Source organism: Nicrophorus vespilloides, unplaced genomic scaffold (assembly GCF_001412225.1).
Source record: "Nicrophorus vespilloides isolate i.1.1-1 unplaced genomic scaffold, Nicve_v1.0, whole genome shotgun sequence".
In the NCBI taxonomy this organism is placed as follows: domain Eukaryota; kingdom Metazoa; phylum Arthropoda; class Insecta; order Coleoptera; family Silphidae; genus Nicrophorus; species Nicrophorus vespilloides.
The window spans coordinates 100315-125850 of record NW_017096091.1 but is presented as its reverse complement, the minus strand read 5'-3'; the positions used below and the strand labels follow the sequence as shown (position 1 = coordinate 125850).

Below are 25536 nucleotides of genomic sequence, written 5' to 3'. Positions count from 1 at the left end.
TAATTGATGAATACTTGTCTTGATTTAATTGCAAGGAGAGAAGTAATTGAGGATCAGTTTTGTATCTACGATGAAAAATAATATAGGAAAAACAATATATAAAAAAAAAGAAGAAATTCCGAGTAGACAAGTAACAAATTAAGTGATAAATACTTGTGTTATTTTACTTGCAAGTACAGTGGAACCTCGCTTAACGAGTAACGTTTCGCATAACGAGTGACGATGAGAAGAGAAGTCCCGGATTTCGCGCCTGCTACATCATTTTTAAAACTTATCTACACATATTATGTGTACTTTTGAATATGTTTCACTATAAGAATAAAAATCCGGAAATTTTGGAACGGATTAAACTCGTTAAACAAAGTTCCACTGTAATTAAGAAACAGTGACAGTAACCGCATTAGTAAATATCGTAGTGTGAAACAGCTGATAACTGTCAAAGTCTGAACTAATTTGTTTCAAGAAAATGCGATCTAACTAATAAACAATATTGATGGATTGATGATGCGTTAATGAACTGCAGCAAATAGGAATTTCGGCTTTGATGCGATGATAATGGTCGAATATTATTACGTGTAAATTATCCATTGGCTCGTTAGAGGGTGTGCGTGTGTGAGTGTGTGTGCGTGTGTGTTTTGCGCCCGCCGGCCTAAATTAGTTGATTATCGCTGATGGGAGGGCGCTCGCGCATAATAATTAAACAATCAGGGGCGCAACCAATCGGACGTTGCTATTGTGCAGGTTGCGAATGTCCAAGAAATTTAAGATGAGGTGTGCAAGCAACACCGTGCGGCGTCTGCGAACGCACAGGGTTCGGACGGCGAACGGTAGCGGCAGCAGCACGCGGAGCGAGCGAGAAAATTGAATTAGATGAAAACAAAGGATGCGCGCCCTCTCTCTCACTCACTCTTCGAACTGCGGTGCAAACAAGAGAGAGAGAGAGAGAGAGAGGGAAAGGGCGTGTGGATCGAAGGGGGCGGCGGTCGATGCAGAGAGGTAGGGGGATGAGGGCGGCTGGTTGAGGCGCGCGCGGGGGGCGGTAGTCTTCGTTAAGGCAGTAATTAACTGCGACTCGATAATTAATTAGTTCCAACAAGCTCTGTTCGGCGGCGCCACTCACGTTAAGTTCTTTGAGCGGAGAATCCCAGCTATTTGCATATGGATATCGACCCTACATGCACCACTATTACTGGTGCCACGAAACCCCCTTTTCTCACTCACTCACTCTACCCTTATTTCCCCATCCACTCTCTCTCTCTTACACACAACCCTCTTTACCTCTCCCATCACTCCCAGGGATATTTGACTGGAAAAGAGTTGTTTTTGTCTGAAGTTTCCATATACGCGCGTGGCCCGGAAATAACATTTTTCCCCCCAAAAAAAAAAACCCTTAGCAAATTTCAATTGTTATTTCCATATCCCCACCCGCCTCATCCCTCCGCAACCCAACCGAAGTAATTATCGATGGATGATCTTAATTCCCCAGCACACAATTAAGTTACCGAATAAACTATTAAACGTGTTTGATTTCCATAATTAGAAGCGAATCTGATTTCACGAAATCAATCATTTCATAAATCCAATCTTCACAACGAAATTACATTGAGATTTTAATCTTCGTAATTAAATTACATCATAATTTTGAACAAATAAATTCAATTCATAATCGTACAGTAAAGAGTGACGAGTGTATTTGGACGTCAGTTCAAATGTATTTTACGAGGCGTGAAATGATTTCCGCATTATTTACATATTTATTGCTTGCAGCACAGCACACTCGATCGAATATAATCATTGACTGTTTCTAAGCTGAAAACAAATGCAATAGTAAATAAGGCTTAAATTTATAATTAACATTTCTTGATTACCAATAAAATTTACCTAAATTTATGTATATACTTCATGTTTTAGTCAATAAAACCATAGTTTTTACTGTCAAGATTGAGACGATAATTTCACATTGTTAGTAGTTATTTACTTATATAGATATACCTCACTTAGTGCGAATGAAACCGGACTAATTGAGAACTTTACATATGTGGTTTAAGGAAAAAGAAATTTATTTATAAAGAATAATTTTCTATATTTTTTTTTTTAGAATTGATTTTTATTTAGCTCAATTTAAATTTAATTTGTTTTAACAAACCGTACTATAGTAAATCAGTACTGTTTGAAGCCGCACTGTGTGAGCTATTGCAGTTTATAAATGTATGCAGTATAATACTGTATATTTACTTATACATAGATACCTCGCATAGTGCGAATGAACCCGGACTAATTGAGAACTTTAAATATGTGGTTTAAGGAAAAAGAAGCGAACTTAACGGCGCTGCGTTAAGTTCGAATTTCATTAATTTAAATTGATTTTTTTTATATAAATAATATGAGCATTACAAGCTACGCCGTACTTTCCAAGTAATTGTGTAAAATAAAGTAACAAGTGTTAATTTATAAGTAATAATCACCAAATCATCAGTACAAATTGCTTTACTTTCATAATTAGATATACATCAATTATTCTTCATAACATATTCGTTAACATATTCACATAGTCATTTTTACACGATATTTGCCAAGTAATTTCGTTAAATAACAATCATTTCAAAGTTGCTTAACTATCATTCTTATATGGTACTTTCATTTATTTATAAAGAATAATTTTCTATTTTACTTTTTTTAGAATTGATTTTTATTAAAATTTAGTTTGTTTTAGCAAACCGTACTATAGTAAATCCGCACTCTTTGAAGCCGCACTATGCGAGCTATTGATATGTTTATAAATGTATGCAGTATAATACTATTATTATAAGTTTAGTACAAAATAATTACGCTGAACAGAAAAGTTATCAAAATTTGAACATGAAAACATGATCTATGAATAAGCAAACAAACTATATATAATAAATTAGTAGATAAATCATTGCTTCTTTTTGTTGTTAACAATCTAAATTATAAGAACTAATTCAATTTAGTTCGAATATAATTATGTACTAATAAATGTATCTAAAACTAAGTTATAAAATGTTGTTTAAGAAATAGATTTTGCATAGATCTACTTAATATAATTAAATCTATGTTTAAATAGTGAAGAAGTTAAATAGTTAAGTTTTTTAATCAATAGATGATTTTTAATCAAAAATGATATTGTAGTAATTACTTTTTACAATATTCAAGTAGAAATTTCATAAATAAGTTTTTGACAAATTTTCGAATGAAAATATTGGTTAATTCTTTCATAATTTTCCTAATATTTAATATAAAAGTTTTCCGTAATTTAATATATGAATAAACACATTTTTAGCATTATTATTCAGTCAATAAAATAATTTGTAAATGTATATAAAAAAAACTATAGATTTTCAACAAACAACATTTGGAATATTAATTGGATAATTTGTGGATTTGAAATTGAATCGAGTCTCAATTTTCATCTTCCAAATTATTTCATTTATCTTTCTATATTGGTCACATTAGATTTTGAATTATCTGACGTTAATAATTAGTAAATGAAATTAAAATTGATCAACGACATTTATTTAGTTTACATTTTTATCTATATTAATTGTATTCTTACGTTGTTTTCGTTTGGTTTTGTATTGTAAGTTAAATTAGAAATACTTGTTAATGAATAACAATAAATAAGATCTATTGTATAACTAACTACAAAAAACTATTAACCATTTGTTAACTATTAATGTTAATTAACACTTTCTATACTAGTCGCAAATACACAACAATCACCAAAATCAGTTGTTTAACTTCCATAAGTTGACCAAACATCAAATTATTCATCGTAGCAAATCTTTCTGAATAAATAAGTAAATTAAACTTTCATAGGAAATTGATTAATATAAACTTAATGAGATTCTTTATAATGAATGAAATCAATTCGAAATCAGTTAAACAAGAATTAAATTGAATCAAAACTACAATTATAATATAGATTTCTCAATTATATTCATCTCCATGTAATAATAACAACAGTAATTACAATATAAACGCTTTAATAGCTTTGAATTGAGCGATGATTGGCCAAAACGATTGAATCAAATGAAATGTTGCCTCCTGTTTGAGATTAACCATAACTTAATTCCACTCGAGGGTTTCGACAGTGTTATTAAATTTAATTTGGAGCAATTGCTCGATGATTCACTCAACTTTTTTTTTATTATTATTACGTTCAATTCACACTTTTCATTTTCACCGTTGCTGCGGCTCGTTAAAACCAATTACATTCCGAAAAACCAATCATCTAATTGTCAAAAAACAAACAACACAAAACTGCACACATTCCAACGCATAACAACACTCTTTGTTAATTAACTTTTGAAAAATTAACGGCGCTGCGTTAAGTTCGAATTTCATTAATTTCAATTGATTCTTTTTTATATAAATAATAAGAGTATTACAAGTTACGCAATACTTTCCAAGTTATTCTGTAAAGTAAAGTAACAAGTGTTAATTTATAAGTAATAATCACCAAATCATCACTACAAATTGCTTAACTTTCATAATTTGATATACATCAATTATTCTTCATAACAAGATATTCGTTAACTCTTAATACAATAAATTAATTCACACAGTCATTTCTACTTGCCAAGTAATTTTGTTAAGATTTATTAAAGTAACGAGTCTTGATACTAAAGTAAAGAATCTATTATCAAAGTTGTCAAAAAATAACAATCATTACAAAGTTGCTTAACTATCATTCTTACATGATACTTTCCAAGTAATTGTGTTAAGAGTATTCACAACTTTACGCTAATTGACAATTATCTTAAGAAATTAAAAAGTAACAATTCTTGAGAAATTAAGTAATTAAGGAAATAATGATAAAAAGATTTATTAACTTTCATTAGTTAACAAACATCAATTATTCTACGTTACAAGTATTTAGGTAATTCTTCATAAAAAAAATAAAGCAGTATTAACAAATTTTCTCTTATATCATCAATTGACAAACATCAATTATCCTTTATAACAAATCTTTAGTTAACTTTCACAAGAATTAAAGTAATTCGCAGTTTAATTCTTACACGATACTTGCCAAGTAATTGTGTGAAGATTTGCTAAAGTAACGCGTTTTATTACTAAAATGTATTATAAATGTGATAAAAAAAAATAATAATCATCAAATTCTCATTACAAATTTGACAAGTATCAATCTTTTAGTTAACTTCACAATAAAGTAAATAATTTAGCATTATTCGTAGTTTCATTCTTACACGATACTTGCCAAGTAATTATGTAAAATTTGCTAATACAAAGAGTTAAAATTGAAATAAATTTGTCACAAACTTTCATACGTTGACAAACATTAATTACTCAATTACTTGACTCAATAAAATTGAAGTAAATTACTCTAAACAAGAATGAACAACAAAAGAAATTGACAGCTTCATGATTAAATGATGTAAGAGATTGAATGACATCTGCCAATGAAGCTGTCAATTTATTTTTTGTTTTGTTTTGCGTTTAAACAAAAAAGTGCGGGGATTTCAAATTTCTTGACAGTTTACGTGTTAGCTTGCGTTGTAATTATGAGGAAATATAATTGGGATAAAAGGGAAAGTGCGTGAGGAAAAGGGCACGCCCGGGAGGGATGTAGTAGTCCGTGGCGTAATTAGAACGAAATGAAAAAATGGAGAACGTTACAGAAACGTACGTGTGTGCTGTGTGCACGTACATTTTTCGGTTCACAAATTTTCGCTCTTCCAATTCTTGCTAGTTTCTTTTTTTTTTTTCGAGTGTGCCAATCTGGACACTCTAATTAGTGCCAACATTAAACTGTCAAATGTCGCGTGTTCTGCTTTCTTTTTTTTTGTATTTGATACAAATGCATTCGTTTTCACGTGAACTTTACTATATAGAGCAAATACACTTTTCCAACTCCTTTCTCCTTTTTTTAAACACATTTATATATTGGATCGAAATCACTTACGTCATTTAATCATGAAGCTATTTATTCTTTTTTTTTGCGGGAATTTCAAATTTTTTATTTAGTGCAATAATTAATATCTGACATATACATGAAGAAGTTAAGATTTTTCAATACAAAATCAAATCGTTAATAGAATAAATAAATCAATTGTTTCACTTTTCAATCAAGTATACAATGTAAAACAAATTTTACAAAAAAAAAAAACAAAAAAAATAATATAAAATTTCTGAAATATTGTAAAAATGGTAAAAGTAAAATTTTTAAATATTTCTTTTTTCATTTACTTCAGATCATAAAATATGTTATTTAAACTTAAATTTTGTATAAAATATTAAATTTTTGTATAAATGATAGAATTGTATAAAATTCTATCATTTTTTTTAAAGTTTTCTTTAATTACTGCAAACAAAATACGTTGATTGAATTAGTTTTAGTAAAGTTTTCATTAAATTACATAATAAAATCACTGTATCAATCTCAATTATCTGGCAAATTTCAATGAAAATATCAACAAAATTAACTTTGTACAAATAGAAATTAGTTTAAAGTCAAGGAATGATCAGTTTTTGAATGGATTCTTAGCATATTAAAGTACATAACTGTCAGTTTTTCCAACGAAACGAAACGCTTTTTGTGTAAACTTGGAATTAGTTTGTAGAATTTCGTTCAGATTTGTTTGTCCAAATTATTGCGTCTACCACCTATGTGTCAACGTGCTTCGCGCTTTTCCTCTTCTTTTGTTTGCATTCGGGAACACGGCTTAGTGGATAAATGTAATCATTGTATTTTCTGATTACGACGCGACGGAGGCGGCGAAATACACGTTCGTCGGATTAAGTAATTAAGTTTCCTGAAAAGAAATATAGGTTTATGAAGGGAACGATCCGAGTCCCTGGAATGAGTTGGAGTGAATGAGGAAGAGAAGTAGAGAAGGAGAGAGAGAGAATGGTCACAACTTAATTTCCTCGGAGGCCGGGCTCAATAAAATAAAGGAAGTGTTTTGTGCGGTAGTTATAAAATTACCCTCTAACTGATTTGCGACCTGGTACACCAGTAAATGAAATTCCAAACAGTAATTGCGCCCCAAGATGGCTTATTGTAGATTTCTCACTCGGGCGACCGGAGAACAGAGAGAGATGGCGATGGTGGCATGGCTTTAAAACATTGAGGGTTGAGAGAGAGAGAGAGAGAGTGCAAGAGACAGCGAGAAAGGGTTGAGAGTGAGGGAGAAGGAAGAGACGGACGACGGTGGCTCCTCCATGTGTATCCACAGCCGCCCTTCTTCGCCGACAGATATATACGACCCGAAATACCTAACATTCTCTCATTATATTATTCTTGTGTAATTATGTTGCATTGTATTTTGAACAACTGGTGCATAGCTGTCCCGTTTTATGGTTGATATTAACTTAAACTTCGGGCACGATAAATCCAAAACTTGTACCATTCAAACAATATAATACACACACACACACACACAAAAAAAACTGTAATTACGCAATAAAATAACTTTGCATTCAAATTTACAATGAATTTAAATTATTTAGTCGAAATATCAATAATTATTTCAATGATTGCGTGAAATCATTGAAATTTTTAATAAATTGGCACAAAAAACGTATGACACAAAAATTGTCCTCAAATTTCCAATTATTTTTTTGTTCATCCAAAAACATAATAATTTTAAGAAACAGAATCAAAAACCGTTAGATTTTGATATCAAATAGAGTAAAATTAGATTTAATTTACAAATTTTTTGATATTAATGAAAAAAAAATCTTATTTTTTTCAATTTACTAAACTTACATTCTTGATTCGTGCTTTTACTAATGAAATGTTAAAATTCTAATACGAACTGAATGATTACACAAAACAATCTATAATAAGATTCTTTAAAATTTTTATTTTATATAATTATATTTTGAAATTGAACAATTTTGAAATGAAAACAATTGGTATTAATCAAATCTTGAGACTAAAAAGATTAGATCTTGATTTTGGTATCATATAATAATAATAACAGAGTAAAATTAAATCTACTAAATTTCATTTAGAAAAGTATTTTTCTTTCAAATTTCGTACTTTTGCTAATAAAATTATAAAATACTAACACGAACTGAATGGTTACATAAAATAATCTTTAATGGTCCTAAAAGTTGATTAAATTACATAAATATAATGATATTTCACATTGAAATCTATACATACAAAAAAAAATTATATAATTTACTTTCATATCTTAAACTATTCTTATTTCCTAATTTATCTAAAACAACTAAAATTATATAATAAATTTATATCAATTTCAAATTTCGAAAACCAAACGTTTTTCATGGGATATGAAACTATTTTTTTTGAAAAATTTTAACTAAAACTTGATTTCAAATGCTTTAAAAATTGAAGATTAAAGTCCCATGTTTATATAAAGGTACGAATTTCAATTAGTTCATTATCAGCTCATTACGATTATTTCGCAATATTTTCATACAATGAATGTATTGTATGAAAATATTCAATACAAACGTTACAAGTTCAAATCTTACATTTCTTTTTAAACCTGCAGAAATAGGGCAAATTCTGCAAAAATAAGAAATTATATAACTTTGTATTTAAAAGAAAAATTTCCAAAAATTCTACAGTTTTCAACTACTTTGATTTTCCAATTTCAAAATTTAACTAAACCTTCCAAATTTAAAATTCAATTTCAACTTCAAAATTTAACTAGAATTTCCATCAGTTCATTCTGAGTAACAAAGTCATGAGTTCTCATCTGAATTACTACAAGGAATTTTACGATTATTTCGCATACATTCATTGTATGCAAATATTCAATACGAAGGTTAAAAGTTCAAATCTTACATTTCTTTTCAAACCCACTGTATTGTGACAAATTTCTGTAGAAATAGGGCAAATTCTGCAAAAAATAACAAATTATATCACTTTGTATTTAAAAGAAAAATTTGCAAAAATTCTACAGTTTATAATTACATTTTCAACTATTTTTGATTTTCCAATTTCAAAATTTATCTAAAACAACGAAAATTCAGTTTATGAATGAACAAGTTATAATCTTCAAGAAGCAAACGTTTTTCAAGGGGGAGTAGTACGAAACCATTGTACCGCAATTAAACTTCCTCGCACTGCTTACTTCTTCGTTTCAAAAGGACATTCCAGGTACCAATTAACAGGAAAGAAAGGGTGAAAGCCGCTTCATTCCACACGTCTCGATTATTCTAATAACAAACATCTCAAGAAGAAACTCTTCGTTTCTTCCTCCATCCATCCACACACACACACACAGTTCGTTCTTTCGTTCCGGTTTCTATTTCTTTAATTTTTAAATGAACGAAATTCTAACGCCATTGTGGTCTTCAGATAATGAGCAATGAACGTCTTTATTTTATTTTATTATATTATATAACGTGTGTGTGTGTTTAGAATGTGAGTACAACAACGCGCGCGTTTTCGAAAGCACGAAATGTCTTTGGTGGTGGTTTATGGTATGCATGCTTGTATGTATGTATGTATGTATGTTGTTGATCAGGTGAGGCAATACGTGTGAACAGCTTAGCATATGTCAAGTGTAGGGCGGGGGACTTCCTGTGATTCAATGGGCTCCGTGTAATACCTTCAGACAACTGAATAGAGGTGCTAGGCACTCGGCACCTCCAGGTCTACCACACTCTCTCTCACTCTCCACTACATGCACACTCTACACATACACTCTGCCTCCTCTACGGTAAATTTACTACCTGCCCGACCGCATAAAAACACTAAATCGGATCGCTCCAGCTACTTTAATGATCTCCACACACACACACACACACTCGTACACTCTCCACGTACATCAACTCGTTTTTCGCATTGCCTCTCGTCTTTTAAATCTCTCTCTCTCATTCTTCTCAAGGTCATATCTCCTGGATCGGATTTGGATTCAATCCCACAGATTCATCTTCTCGACACAAAAAAAAATGAAAATTTTTGTTTTTCAATTGGTGTCGTTTTGCTCCCTAATTTGGGATCTGCAGCAGCGTGCACTACTGTACTAATTCACTAAAGGATCGAGTTTCCAACAAAAACGCTTTTGTGCCCTTCCTCTATTCTATACTCTCCTCTCTCGTATCAATCCTAAATGTTAATGTTCGCATCTATTGGAAATTATCGAATGTCATCTCTACTTTATTGTATTGATTCATCCTCAACCGTCAAATCTCTCACAGCAATTACATTTCAAAAGGAATCTCTTAACATATTTGAATAACAAAATGATTAATGCATTGATATAAATATAAACCGTTTGTTTGTATTCGATATTGATGATTTTTACTAATAATTTTATGAAATGTATGAACTAAAACTTGTTATTGAAATGATTTAAAAAATGATGTTTGTATATATGATTAAAGTCCCATGTTTGTATAAAGGTACGAAGTTCCACCAGTTCATTCTGTGTAACAAGGTCATGAGCTCTCGTCTGAATTAGTACAAGAAATTTTACTATTATTTCGCACGTAAATTTGAATCAAAGGTGAAAAGTTCAAATCTTTCAATTTGTGTTTAAATCCATGGCATTGTTATACATTTCTGCAGAAATAATGCAGCAATTATTTAAAAAAAAACAAATTATATCCCTTTGTACTTAACTGAAACTTTCAATTTTCAAATAATCTAGAAATAAAAGTAATTTCGCATTGATTTGTATTGTATTTTGATTATAACTAATTGAATATTATCTAGAATGTATGAATTAGCACGTATCAAGTAATAAGATAAAGTACTAAAACAACAATTTGTAAACTATTGATAAAAAAAAGTAGAAAAAATTGTTTCTTAATTTTGTAATTTCTATTTTTAAAAACGATTCGTAGAATATTGTTAATACATATCTATTTTGTTTTTCTTTAATTAACGTAACGTAATCATAATTAAATATGTAATTGAGAAGACTACAGCTAAATCAATAATAGTTGCTCAAAACTAATTGTAAAATTGACGAAATTTAATCTAAGAAATATGTTTGAACATTGGTACATTTTAATCATTTATAACATAATTTAACCGGTTAATAAGTTAAATTTTGACAACAAATGCCGGTACCGGTTGTTGAAATTATTTAAAAATTGATGTTTGTATATATGATTAAAGTCCCATGTTTGTATAAAGGTACGAAGTTCCCTACAAGAAATTTTACTATTATTTCGCACGTAAATTTGAATCAAAGGTGAAAAGTTCAAATCTTTCAATTTTTGTTTAAATCCATGGCATTGTTATGCATTTCTGCAGAAATAATGCAGCAATTATTTAAAGAAAAAACCAATTATATCCCTTTGTACTTAACTGAAATTTTCAATTATCAAGATATTTTCAAATAATGTAGAAATAAAAGTAATTTCGCTTTGATTGGTATTGTATTTTGATTATAACTAATTGAATATTATCTAAAATGTATGAATTAGCACGTATCAAGTAATAAGATAAAGTACCAAAACAACAATTTGCAAACTATTGATAAAAAAAAAAGTTTTTTAATTTTGTAATTTCTATTTTTAAAAACGATTCGTTGAATATTGTTAATACATATCTATTTTGTTTTTTTTTATTAACGTAACGTAATCATAATTAAGTATGTAATTAAGAAGACTACAGCTAAATCAATAATAGTTGCTCAAAACTAATTGTCAAATTGACGAAATTTAATCTAAGAAATATGTTTGGAGATTGGAACATTTTAATCATTTATAACATAATTTAACCGGTTAATAAGTTAAATTTTGACAACAAATACCGGTACCGGTTGTTGAAATTATTTAAAAATTGATGTTTGTATATATGATTAAAGTCCCATGTTTGTATAAAGGTACGAAGTTCCATCAGTTCATTCTAAGTAACAAGGTCATGAGTTCTCGTCTGAATTACTACAAGAAATTTTACTATTATTTCGCACGTAAATTTGAATCAAAGGTGAAAAGTTCAAATCTTTCAATTTTTGTTTAAATCCATTGCATTGTTATACATTTCTGCAGAAATAATGAAGCAATTATTAAAAAAAAACAAACAAATTATATCCCTTTGTACTTAAACTTTCAATTTTCAAGATATTTTCAAATAATGTAGAAATAAAAGTAATTTCGCTTTGATTTATATTGTATTTTGATTATAACTAATTGAATATTATCTAGAATGTATGAATTAGCACGTATCAAGTAATAAGATAAAGTACCAAAACAACAATTTGCAAACTATTGATAAAAAATTGTTTTTTAATTTTGTAATTTCTATTTTTGAAAACAATTCGTAGAATATTGTTAATACGTATCTATTTTTTTTTCAATTAACCTAACGTATTCATAATTATGTATGTAATTAAGAAGACTACAGCTAAATCAATAATAGTTGCTCAAAACTAATTGTAAAATTGACGAAATTTAATCTAAGAAATATGTTTGAACATTGGAACATTTTAATCATTTACAACATAATTTAACCGGTTTATAAGTTAAATTTTGACAACAAATACCGGTACCGGTTGTTGAAATTATTTAAAAATTGATGTTTGTATATATGATTAAAGTCCCATGTTTGTATAAAGGTACGAAGTTCCACCAGTTCATTCTAAGTAACAAGGTCATGAGTTCTCGTCTGAATTACTACAAGAAATTTTACTATTATTTCGCACGTAAATTTGAATCAAAGGTGAAAAGTTCAAATCTTTCAATTTGTGTTTAAATCCATGCAATTGTTATACATTTCTGCAGAAATAATGCAGCAATTATTTAAAGAAAAAACAAATTATATCCCTTTGTACTTAACTGAAACTTTCAATTATCAAGATATTTTCAAATAATGTAGAAATATAAGTAATTTCGCTTTGATTTGTATTGTATTTTTATTATAACTAATTGAATATTATCTACAATGTATGAATTAGTATCAAGTACTAAGATAAAGTACCAAAACAACAATTTGCAAACTATTGATAAAAAAAATTGTTTCTTAATTTTGTAATTTCTATTTTTAAAAACGATTCGTTGAATATTGTTAATACGTATCTATTCTTTTTCTTCAATTAACGTAACGTAATCATAATTAAATATGTAATTAAGAAGACTACAGCTAAATCAATAATAGTTGCTCAAAACTAATTGTCAAATTGACGAAATTTAATCTAAGAAATATGATTGAACATTGGTACATTTTAATCATTTAGAACATAATTTAACCGGTCAATAATACGATTAATAAGTTAAATTTTGACAAGAAAAACCGGTAATTTCAGTAATTTGAGTAAAAAATGAAGAAAAGCCGAATCAAAACTCCATCGTCTCAAAAAAAATCGAACAAGTCTGAGTTATAAGACATAAGATTCCATTTGTATACTATGTGCACATATAAATTCTCAGAATGAACTGGATCTAAATATGTAAAAAAAATGGGTTTTTTTGAGTCTGATTGGTTACATTAAGAATTGTTTATTGTTTTGTTAATTTATATTAAACATAGTTCGTAGTTGTCATTTGTATTTTGTATTACTTTAAATGTATTTCGTTTTGTTTATTAAAAAATACTTATCAATATTTGTTAATGTGCTCAACTTCTATTAGAACTTAATACCTTAAGAAATCACACAAAATTTTCAAAAAAATATTACTAAGTGTAATTATGGCTGTGTCTTAATTGTCTATATGTAATGATGTATAGTCCTCAATTCAATGTACAAAAAATTGTACGAACATTTGTAAAACTTTTTGTCGAATGGACTAAATTTCAACTTTGAACTATTTTTGCAAGTATTATATGAACAAATTATTCAAATATTTTCAGTAAACTATATAGTTTGTAATTGACAATGATGTATTGATAATTAAGTAAGTAATGGATTTGTTGTCCCAAAAAAAAATTGAATGCTTTTTGTTTTGTATTCGAGGGGTAAGGAACGGAAATGAGCACACACCTATACATATATAAATATACTATACTATATAGTATGCAGTGTGAGTGGGTGATAGATAACTGAGGGTAGGATAGGAGAGGGGTGCGTTTTGTGCGAATGTGTATTGGCATTCGAAATGAGTTTCGCGATTGCAAACTATTTATGGTTTGTTCATTGCGCTGTTCTCTCTCTCTCTATCTCGCTCGCACTCGTATACTTCTGGGTAGACGTGAATGATCCGTTGGTGACAAGAACACAAAGGTTCGAGCGAAGGGCGAAGCGACGCAAAGGGGGTGCACGTGTGTGCCGTTGCGAATCGGGGGGATGTTGGTTGGTACCCTGGCGAGGGGTTGAAAGGGGGGACGCAGCAGTGCAAAAACGAACGCTCCCCCCACATTCCCCCTCACGCCCTTCTTCACGAGCGCCCGACAAACTCGAGTCGACGGGACGGGATGCCGGGTCGACCGGCACGCCGTGCGCGTACACACTACTATACTATATAGTATTCGTGTCCTCATCGGTGCGAATCTCACCCCTATTGCCACTTAACACAAACCGCTTCGACACCCCGAGTCTATATCTAGATCTGATTAAACCAGACACACACACACACACACAACAACAAAACGAAGTATGTACGTGTGTGTGTGTGTAATCGAAAAAAAATTACACGAATTATTCGAACGCTTGTATTTCGCGCGTTATTCAACCAAAATACACACACATCTCACTCGCAGTTATCTAAACCTACATGCACGTATTCATTCATTCACATACACGTGTAGATACACGTGTGTAAATGTATGTGCAAGTAATTACTTTTTTATTGTTACGGAATTAAATGTAGAATGGTGAAGCGCCGTGTGTTTGTCTGCGTATTTTGGGGGGTGGTGGTGATGGCACGAAGCGAGGAATTGGGGGGGTGGAAAAGCACCTGCAATTTATAATGCGATCTAAAATTGCTGAATTTCTGAAAAAAACAAAACAATCTAAAGAGAGAAAAAAAGAGAAGATAGAATGAGGAAACAACAGAACCAAAACAAACGAAAAACGGAGCGCCGTTTCCGAAACTGAACGAAAACCGGAAGTAATCAACAACTGCAAATCAAGTTCTAAATACACTTTATGTGAAGCAGTTATTTTTAATAAAACATTTCAATTACAATTTGACAATTCCAAACTAAGTAGAGTTAACATTTCAAACTTCACAAAATTTCAGAAATACAAACATCATTATCTTTTTGGCAAATTCTTGCTTAACTTTCGTAAATAAACAAATTTCTGCATTACCTCAACAAACAATAATGTTAGTAATTAAAGTAACTAAAAAATATGCTTCAATGTAAATATTGTTATTAAATATATTTATATCAATCACCCATCAAAATTCTATCCTCGACTTAATTTGCTTAACTTTTGTAAAATCTATTGCAAATTTACGTGTCCGAGACTATTTTAGTTACGTGACTTAAGTAAATCAGCGAGTTATGCAACTAATTTTCACACATCAAACGTTTTTATTTTTGATTTTATTTACTAATAGAAATAAATATTTTGGTTTGTTATCAATAATAAAAAATGTCTAAAATATTTCATATTTTCTGTAAATAAATGAAATAATATTTTCGTTTTGCTTTTAACAATCTTATTATAGAAATGTTGCCGAGTTTATTTTAGTTACGTGACTTAAGTTAAGTAAATTAGCAACCAATTTTCACACTTCAAACGTTTTTATTTTGGATTTTATTTCTTAATATCAATAATTATTTTGGTTCGTTATCAATAATAAAAAATGTGTAAAATATTTCATATTTTCTGTAAATAAATGAAATAATATTTTCGTTTTGCTTTTTAACAATCTTATTATAGAAATGTTGCCGAGTCTATTTTAGTTACGTGACTTAAGTCAAGTAAATTGACGAGTTATGCAACTTTCTGTCCGCAAATAGACGTGGCGAGTCACCGATTTCCGCACTTCCAATAGAACAGCATTGAACAGCTCAAATCCCATTGTAACCATAACAACACAATTGCTTCTATTATCAAACAATTGCAGATTAATAGCACTTTTCGAGACATCGACTTAAGTCATTTATGTAATATCGTTATTACTTAGCAATCTCGTTAACTTTGTTTCAATTAATAATAAACAAACAAACGAATATCGTTGAAATTAAGATAAAAATTAAAACTTTCTAATAAACATTTTAAATTAATTATTGTTCATTCTTTAAAACAATTGAAAGAAAAATTAAATTTTTAAAAAATAATTTAATTTGGTAAAAAAAAATTGATTATTTTATTAATTAATTTACACACTTATTTTATTAGCCCCAATTTGCACCAAAAAAGACAATTAAATGGAAAAATTAAATTCAACAACAATAAATTGAATAATTTAATTAAAGAGAAAACAATCTTTTTTTTATGTTGAAAATTAATTGAACTGAATGATTAAATTATAAAATAATTAAGAATGAAATGTGAATTGAATTTGACAAAAAAAATAAATAAACAATTGTTAATTTTCGAGTGATTCAATTAATTGAAAAACAAACGTTTACTTTTTTTTATTAATGGAATTTAACAACTAAAACAAATAAAAAAAACTGACAAATCTGTAGATGTGATCAGAGATAGGATGATTCAAGTAGCCCAATCAACTGATAATGGTTATGTGAAAATCGCACGTAGAGATAGACGCATTTATCGCGAAACTAAAACGAAAACTCTAAAGTGGAAATAAATAATATTGTCTACAATTTGTAATTGAAACATACAAAAAAAAATATGATAATAATGAAGATTTGGAAAGAAAAAATCTATAATCAACTTGTAAATTAAACAATAAACAATTATGATGTTAAATTCATCAAAAAGTTTTAATAATTTTTATAATTGAAACAAAAAAAATTATAATGAAAAAGTCAAATTTTTTGAAGAAATTTTTAATCAATTTGAAAAAGACACAATATCATGTAAAATTCTTCAAAAAGTTTACAAAAATTTGAAGTTGAAACAGTGGAAAATGATGATCTTTAATAAATTTGAAAATGAAACAAAACAAAAGTAATGTTAAATTCTTCGAAAAGTTTTAATAAATTTGTAATTGAAACACTGGAGAATGATGATCATTATGTTAAATTCTTGAAAAAAGCTTTAATCCTAAGTTCAAACTAAACACTGTGGAAAAAAACAACTATTTGTTTAGGTCCAAGTGTGTGTACGTATGTTATTAGTAGAGGCGTTGTGTGATTCGAAGTGGGCTGTGATTTGGAAAAAACAAAACACTTCAGGAGAGAGACAAGATAAACAAATATTCTGACATTTAAATAATTGACATATTGACAAGATTTTCATATGACAGTTGAAGAAAGTTAAGCAAGAAGAAATGGTGTTCATTTCTGTTAAAAGTCTATCGACCAAAGTATTTTTGCCCAAAAAAAAATAAAGTTTTATTTAATTAAAATGTGAAAATATAAACATTTATCATTGATTGATAAAAAAAAGCAAAACACAAATATTCTGAAATTGAAATAATTGACGAGATTCATATGACAGTTGAAGAAAGTTAAGCAAGAAATGGTGATAATTCGTATCAATTTAATTACATCTTAAATAATAAGTAATTAATAACAATTTATTAATTTAAATACAAAATTCTTTGAAATTTGTCAATAAAATTTCTATTCTATTTTAAAAATCTATCGACCAAACCAAAAAATAAACTAAAAAATAAATTAAATTTTGAAAATATAAACATTTATCACTGATTTTTCATTATTAATGCGTGTACTTTTCGATTATGTTTTGTCAACACAAATATTTGTACATTTTTCCGTGTAAATATATAAATTCTTGTGTGTTCTGATATGTTCTTCGATTAATACATAATTACAAGACTCGAGCAAATAATCTATATACTTGTACGAGTCAATAAATGAAATACAAATAAATACTTAAACTCAATTAATATAGAATCTATACGATATGCGAGAATACTCATTGACAAATATTAACAACAACAAAAAATCAATTAATTAATTATAATAAAAGTTCAATTTTTATAGAAATATATGAAAATGTTTCAATTATAAAAGTGTATACAAATGTTTCAATTTTACAAATTACAAACATCAATTATCTAAAATAAATTGATAAGAACATTGCGTTCATTGATAACTCTATACAAAACTATTATCAATCGACAACAACGACAAAAAAAATCTCCTAAATATTGATTAAAACCAATACAAAAAAATTACTCGAATTCGAAACTTTTTGTTTCTCTGGATAAATTTTTACAAATGTTTTATGCGTTTCATTCATACTTCAACTGTTTACAAAACAATTAAGCAGAAAAAAACAGTATAAATTAAAAAAAAACATTAATAAATATTGTCTAAAACTAATTCAAAAATTGATGAAATTATTTATTTTTTAGAATTTCTGAATAAAATTTTGAATTTTATTTGAATTTCGAAAATTTCACAAATATTTTATGCGTTCATTCATACTTCAACTCTTTAGATAACAATTAAGAAAAGAAAGTATAAATTTACAAAAATAATATCTAATAAATATTGTCTAAAAACTAAATCAAATTATTTAATTTTATTTAGTTGCAATTTCTGAATAACATTTTGGAGATTTTACGAGTTCATTCATACTTAAACTAAATTTATAAAAAAAATCAAATCAATTAACATAGAAAATAATGGTTATTTTATTGAAATTAATCAAATTTTAAACTTTCTTTTTGATATGTAGAAATTTCTGGATAAATTTAGAAAATTTTACAAATGTTTCATGCATTCATTCATACTTGAACTATTTACAAAAAAAAAATGTCTAAAACACATTCAAATTATTTAATTTTGTTGGAATTTCTGAATAAAATTTTGAATTTCATTTTTTGATATTACAAAATTTCGAAATTTTCGCAAATATTTGATATGTAGAAATTTCTCGTTAAATTTAAAAAAAATTACAAATTTTTCATACATTCATTCATACTTGAACTATTTACAAAAAATTGTCTATAACTAATTCAAATTATTTATTTTAATTTTGTTGGAATTTCTGAATAAAAAATAATGAAGATTTTACAAGTTCACTCATTGATTTCATTAAAACCAATTGAATTATACAACTTATTGTAAGAACTGAATACATTTCAGTGTTATGAATGAAAGATTTACAGCGTATTTTATTTCGTTTTTATACATTTTCACACAAAAATTTTATATACACATATTTTTTTTTCTCTCTTCCAAACGTCGGATGTCCGCAAAACAATCCGTGAATAAAACGCGCATTCACAATAACAATAAAAAAAAAACACCATACATATGTAGAGTTTTATAACGGCCATTCCATACAATGATTCGTTAAAAAAAAAGAGAGAGAAAGAGAAGAGAAGAGCGTGTGTATAATTTCCGAACGAAAGAAATGACTGTGCGGAAAAATGATTTCATATGTATTATTTCTGTACAATTTTTATGTGTGTTTCTCTCTTGTTATTATTATTTTTTTTTTTGTATTATTTCCTCCTCTCTTGTATTATTCGTGGTAACGCGTAATTGTTTGTTACAAATTATACGAGGCGACGGCGCGTGTAAACTGAATTAATTTTCCCGCCGATTATTGTTATTACATTGTATTTGTGTGTGTACGTGTTCTTTCATTCCATCTGTGTATTTGTGTTAGTGTGCGCGCCCCCCTTTTCCGTGAAATAATAAAAAAAAAACGAAACGAAACAGGAAGACGTGATTAATTTGTTAATCTTGTCTCTTGTTTTTTTCTTTTTCTTCTTCAATGTTACTCTATAATTACCGGTTTTTTTTTCTCTCACTTCTTAATGAACAAACGGCATTTCAATATTTAAAGCTCGCGTTAATCAAAATTAGATTCATTTGCGATCATTAAACAAACTCACAGTGGAAACAACGTTCATATACACACAACGTTCTATAATTTAATTTAAATTTAGAACAAAATAATCAAAGTTCGTTGAAATATTGCAATTATTTCAGTTGTCATAGCAACAATTGATTCTTGTTTGTTTATAACATTTTTGTTTATATATTGATTAACATAACCAAACAATTGATTGTTTAGAAAACAATAGAAAATTATAATTAATTACTAGTTACATTATTCAAATAAAATGTAATCAACATTCGTTGAAATAATGCAATTATTTCAGTTCTCATAGTAACAATCAATTATAATTCTCTTATGTCAATTGTTTGTTTTGTTTGCAGAAATCAATTAACCTAACCTAAGAATTTATTTCTTTAATTAAGAAATTTACTTTTCACATTTTTTTTTGTTCATTATTAATTACGATAACATCAATTTAAACTGATCAAAATTTTGTAATAATGAAGAAAAAAAGAAACAATTGCACAACTAAATTACACACTTGAAAAATAATTACAATTACCAAATCGATTGTCTTTTATTCAATTGTTTTAGAGAATAAAAAGTTTTCCATCTATTGTTTCATTACCGTCAATTTTTTTTGTATGAAAGTTTTTGTTAATTAATTTATAATTAATTATATAAACAACTTAAAAACTACTTAAATTTAGATAAATTTTATTTAATAAAAAAAATTGTTAAATTAATAAATATTTTAATAAACTAAAGCAGAATTTATCGAGTTGAGTTTATCTAATAACAATAATTATGATTTGGTATGTAAAATTAATTAATTTTAATCTAATCGCGATGAAATTATTAATCGCAACATTTAATTATTATTATTGCAATTGAATTATTGTAAATTCGATTAGAATCGTGCAATTAACTAAATTAACGGCGACGAAATTCTCAAACGCTCAAATATTAATTTCCAATAATTACAAAACAATTACAAAAAAATATTTTCTAGCCAATGAACCAAAAACCTTAATTTCTTAAAAAAAATGTTAAATTTCTAAATTAAAGACTTAAATTATTGAAAATTGTCAACTAACAATTTCATAGATTTATTAAAATTCCAAATTTATATATACTTTTTTTTACATCAAATTTATTCGATTTATTATAGAGAATTTTTATTAAGTAAATTATTTTTCCATTATAGTATCATCATTGAAATAAAATTTAGATAAAGAAAACTTGATTTGTTTGAACAACAAGAAATTTCTGAAATCTGAAATTTCTCTACTACATTTTAAACATTGAAGAACATTTCCGATTTGATAATTACGAAATTTTGTTATAGCAATGAAAATAGGATTTTAATGGGAAAAAAATGAATTTTGTTGTATGCTTTGTAATAAAAGACGACTAAAGAATATCTGTCTGAGATTTGGTAACTTCGATTATTACATTCATTAAATGAGATTTACACTAATTTTATAAATAAATACACACAGATTTATTCCTTATTTTTTCTTGAAATAATCAAATAGGATTTTAACTCTTTGTCGTCTAATAGTACTTATAAATACCGGCACATTTATCTAATAATTTCAATTATAAAGAGAGGCAAAACAGACTTAAATACTTGTTAGTACTTTAATACAATCTCTATATTGTATACAAAATTAATTTGTTTTGCAATTGGAAACAGCAAATGGGTATAAATCTACATTCAAGTAATCAGTAGTCAGTTTTGTTTTATGTTGTGATGAAAAGAAAAATTGTATAGAAGAATACCGTGAAATAAGTTTATTGTTACTAATATATGAAAATTGATTCCTTTTGTAATCTAAATCACTAAAATTCACATATTATACGATTTAAGCTTAAAATTGCCTGACTTTTCCAAAAAGTACCACATATTTCTTTTAATGAAACTATTGCTGAAATTTAATACCTGACTTGATTTTAATGTATTTTAAAAGAAAATGTTTATTTTTTGTATTTCAACTATATTCAGGTAACAAACGAATCAACTGAAGTAACTATGGTTTCTTTAAAATGTTTGTGCTAATGCTAAACTAAGATTTAATGATTTCTATTGAAGATATTTTTTCTGTGTGCGAATTACTCACCGGATGCTCCGGAAGCTTGATGCGTGAGTCCGAGCACCGCCGCCGGCGACGCTCCCGCAGGATTCGCGTTCATCCCGGCGGCGGCGGCGATGTTGTGCGGCAGGAAGGCGGCCGCGACGGCCGCCTGTGCATTGAAATACGCCATCCTGCTGGCCGCCATCGTCATGTGGTGATGATTGAAGCCGTGATCCGACGGGAAACATGTCGGCGCTTGGATGTGCCGCTGCGGGTAAACGTTCGGCGTTATCGCGGAGACGGCGGCGGTGGGCGACCTGTGCTGAGAGTCGCCCAGACCCAGCAGCTCCTGGATGGCGAACGGCGACCTCTGCGGCATCGTCTGCGGCGCCTTATTCAATATACTCGGCGCCGTCACGTGAACCGTACTCTCTAAACCCTCATTGTTCATCTTTCCTCACGCAAGTCCACAACCCCCCCGATCAGAAAGCAACGAACAAACAAAAAAAAGAAGAGAAATACCGAAAATACCAGCGACTCCTCGCTTCTCACGCTACCAAAATCGCATAGCCGAAATCAAAAGTCGATAAAAAAAATAATAATAATAATAAAACAAACAACACAAATCACTGATTTCGACAACAACAACAAAAAATACAAACAATCAAAAACCACTTTGTCTATACCTCTATAGAGGTGTACCACACAACCGCATAAAAATTGTCTTATTAATATTATTTAGGGAAAAAAAAAACGAGCTTTATTACAAATTATGTAATTTCAATTTTTTTGTTATTTCAATTTTCGATAAAATAAAGTCTCTGTATTATTAAGTCAACCGTTCCCAAGCAAATGTGGGTGCAAACTGACGACTCCAATTTGAAAAACGAGTCGCGTTAAGATACTCCCTAATATTCCCTCTGAAAAGGACCCTTGAATGGGGCTTGGTTATTGCTGCACCAATCGGAGAGCGGCGTCGTTGCGCACGGCGTTTCCATAGCGGAAAAACGAAACTCGCCTCTGCGTCGCACCAATCGTAACGCTCAGAATCGCGTGCGGCGTTTCCCACGTGTGGGCGTGTCGACGAACGCGATTGCCGACACGTCCCTTTTTTTTCCTCTCTCTCTCTCTCTCAACACCACAGTGGTGGGAGGAGGAGGAGGAGGTGGTGGAGGAGGAGGACGTGTCTGTCCGATTTTCCTGTGCCGTTTATTTCAAGCCTCCGCGCTATTTTGACGATAGTTGTCAAATATTTAGTGTGCACACGTTGTTATAATTGGTGCGGCCCCGATTATCGGAAATTAGTACTAATTAATTGACCCTCGCACTCGCAACAACAACAACGACGACGTTCGACGTAATTCGCAATTTACCGTCGTCACGATTATTTCATCCTTTTACCTGTCAAAATTCGTCGTCTGACGTATCTGTCAAATCCGATAATTATTTAATGGCACTCCGGCTGAGCGAAAGCCTCCCAATTAATTTTCAATATTACCGGAGTGAGAGGCGTAGGAGGAGGAGGGGAACTAGGAGAAGAAATAAAAAAGAGAGAATAATAATAGAGAAAAACAGCTCGTTTCCTCGCAATTATTTACTTCTCATTTTCAACGTTTATCAATAATTCTGTCACTAATTGAGCGACGTTCGTTATGTTTTGTGCGCGATGCTCTTCGATTCTTTACAACAACAACAAAAAACAGAAAAAAAAACAGACGGAATTCGATTAGTTTCCCCAAGTTTTAATGCAAACACTGACGACGTTCCAATAATGTCTAACTAGTACAACAACTATTATGCAATAATTCTTAAATTAGTTAGTTTGTTTGTCGAATAATTTAAGTAATTTTCTTGCAGTTTAAACAAAACAAAAATATTTGAACTAAAAGCAAAAAAAAAACATATTTTCATATGCAAAACTTACTAGATTCTTTATATTCATAAATGAGCATATACATTAAATTACTTACAAGTTAGATTTTATATCAAGTTATTCAATTAATTTCTTATTAAACAATTAATCAAATTTATATCAACATTTTTCTTTCACAACTTTAATTTGAAACGTATATTATATAATAATTACATAATTTATTAAAAAAAAGCCTCTATATACATGTATTTCCACTAATTATATGATAATTATCCAAAAGAAAAAATTCTCAAAAAATCCGTAAAAATAAATATTTCCCATTTGAACTTAAATCGTTTTTTTTTTCTAAATTATGTAATAAAAAAAAATCAAATTAACTATGTTATAATTTCTACTTTAATGTAATCTGTACTTATTTACTATAAAAATTCAATAAAAACCAAAGAAATTCAATTTAAAAAACTTAATTAGTATTTTTTTGTTATAATCAATTAATTTACTATTATTAGTACGATAATTTAGAAGAAAAAACTTCATCTCACTACATTTTAATTTTATCTTTTTGTTTATAAACTGAGAAATAATTTCTAATTATACAATTATAAGAATATTGTTGAAACCACAAAAAAATTATGAATAAAAATTGGAAATATAACAAACTTATTAAATCGTTATTTATCTATATTATGTAATAACAAAATGTACAAATTTTCTTGTTATTTAATAAATCTTCATGAAATTTCTTTAAAATTAAGTTAACTAAAACTTACCGTTATTTTTTTTTTAATTGATCATATTACAATTGCAATTATTATTACTTTAGAAGAAAAAAAAACTTGAAAGAATTTGCCTTCATTTCAACATATGTATTTGTAAACTAAGTAATAATTATTAGTTATACAATAACAAGAATACTATTGAAAAACCTTAACAGTCAAATGGGAAATACAACAACAGCAACAGCAACAATACAGTCAATATTCGCCACATAACCAATCAAACAGTTAAGCTTGTTATTCGCAATTGGGGAATTACGGACTATTGCATATTTATAAGGTCGGATCGATTTGGATTTGCACACGTTTGCGCGCTATTCAACCATTCAACATTGCTTCAAATTACTGTACCAAAAAGAAAAAACTGAAAAAAAAATGCAACATTCTTAACATTAATATCAACATTTTTTACAAGTTTTTAATACCAATTGGCAAACTGTACAAAATTTGTTATTTTCTAATATTCTTAACATTAATCCAACATTTCTTAAAAGATTTCACTACCATATGTAAGATCTTAAGATTAAAATGAAATAAAGTTAAAAGATATTAATTATCTTAGTCAATAATTTAAAAAAAAAACACATATTTTTCTATAATTAGTTAAAATTAAGTTTAATTATATAAGAATTATTTAATGCTTTGCGGAATCGATTTGATTAAATGTAAATTATTGAAATATTTTAACTAACTATTAACTAATATTTTTTATTAATGAATTATGAAACATTTATATAAGTATAATAAAAAAAATCACCATTTTTATTGAATTTAGATCATTCAATTAAAACGACGAAAAATACTACAATTTTCTTTTGAAAAGTCCAAGTGATTAACTGTAAAATTAAACTAAATAAAACTAAGATAATTTGAATCAATGTTATATTATGTTTGACTAACAGATTTAAGATTTAATGATCAATTACTAAATAATTTTCTAGAGAAAATGATAATAAACAAATAAACAAAATCAAAGTAAGTTCTAATATGTTATGTAATTTTTACTTGAGTATTGAAATTTTATTAACTGTGTTGATGCACACAAATAA

General features: G+C 28.5%; 1 protein-coding gene across 4 annotated transcripts in view; it reads right to left on the bottom strand.

The window, feature by feature from the left end:
* LOC108569482 (visual system homeobox 2) overlaps positions 1 to 22611 on the bottom strand; it is a 92258-nt gene extending 69647 nt beyond the window's left edge. For 2 of the 4 annotated variants that reach the window (XM_017931049.1, XM_017931051.1), the window contains exon 1: positions 21884 to 22609. In XM_017931049.1, the coding sequence (XP_017786538.1) occupies positions 21884 to 22289 (406 nt within the window). In that variant the 5' untranslated portion in view covers positions 22290 to 22609. Of the gene's footprint in view, positions 1 to 21883 lie in introns of all 4 variants that reach the window. The other 2 variants (XM_017931050.1, XM_017931052.1) reach the window with 2 other exon arrangements.
* Between the last annotated feature and the right edge of the window lie 2925 nt (positions 22612 to 25536).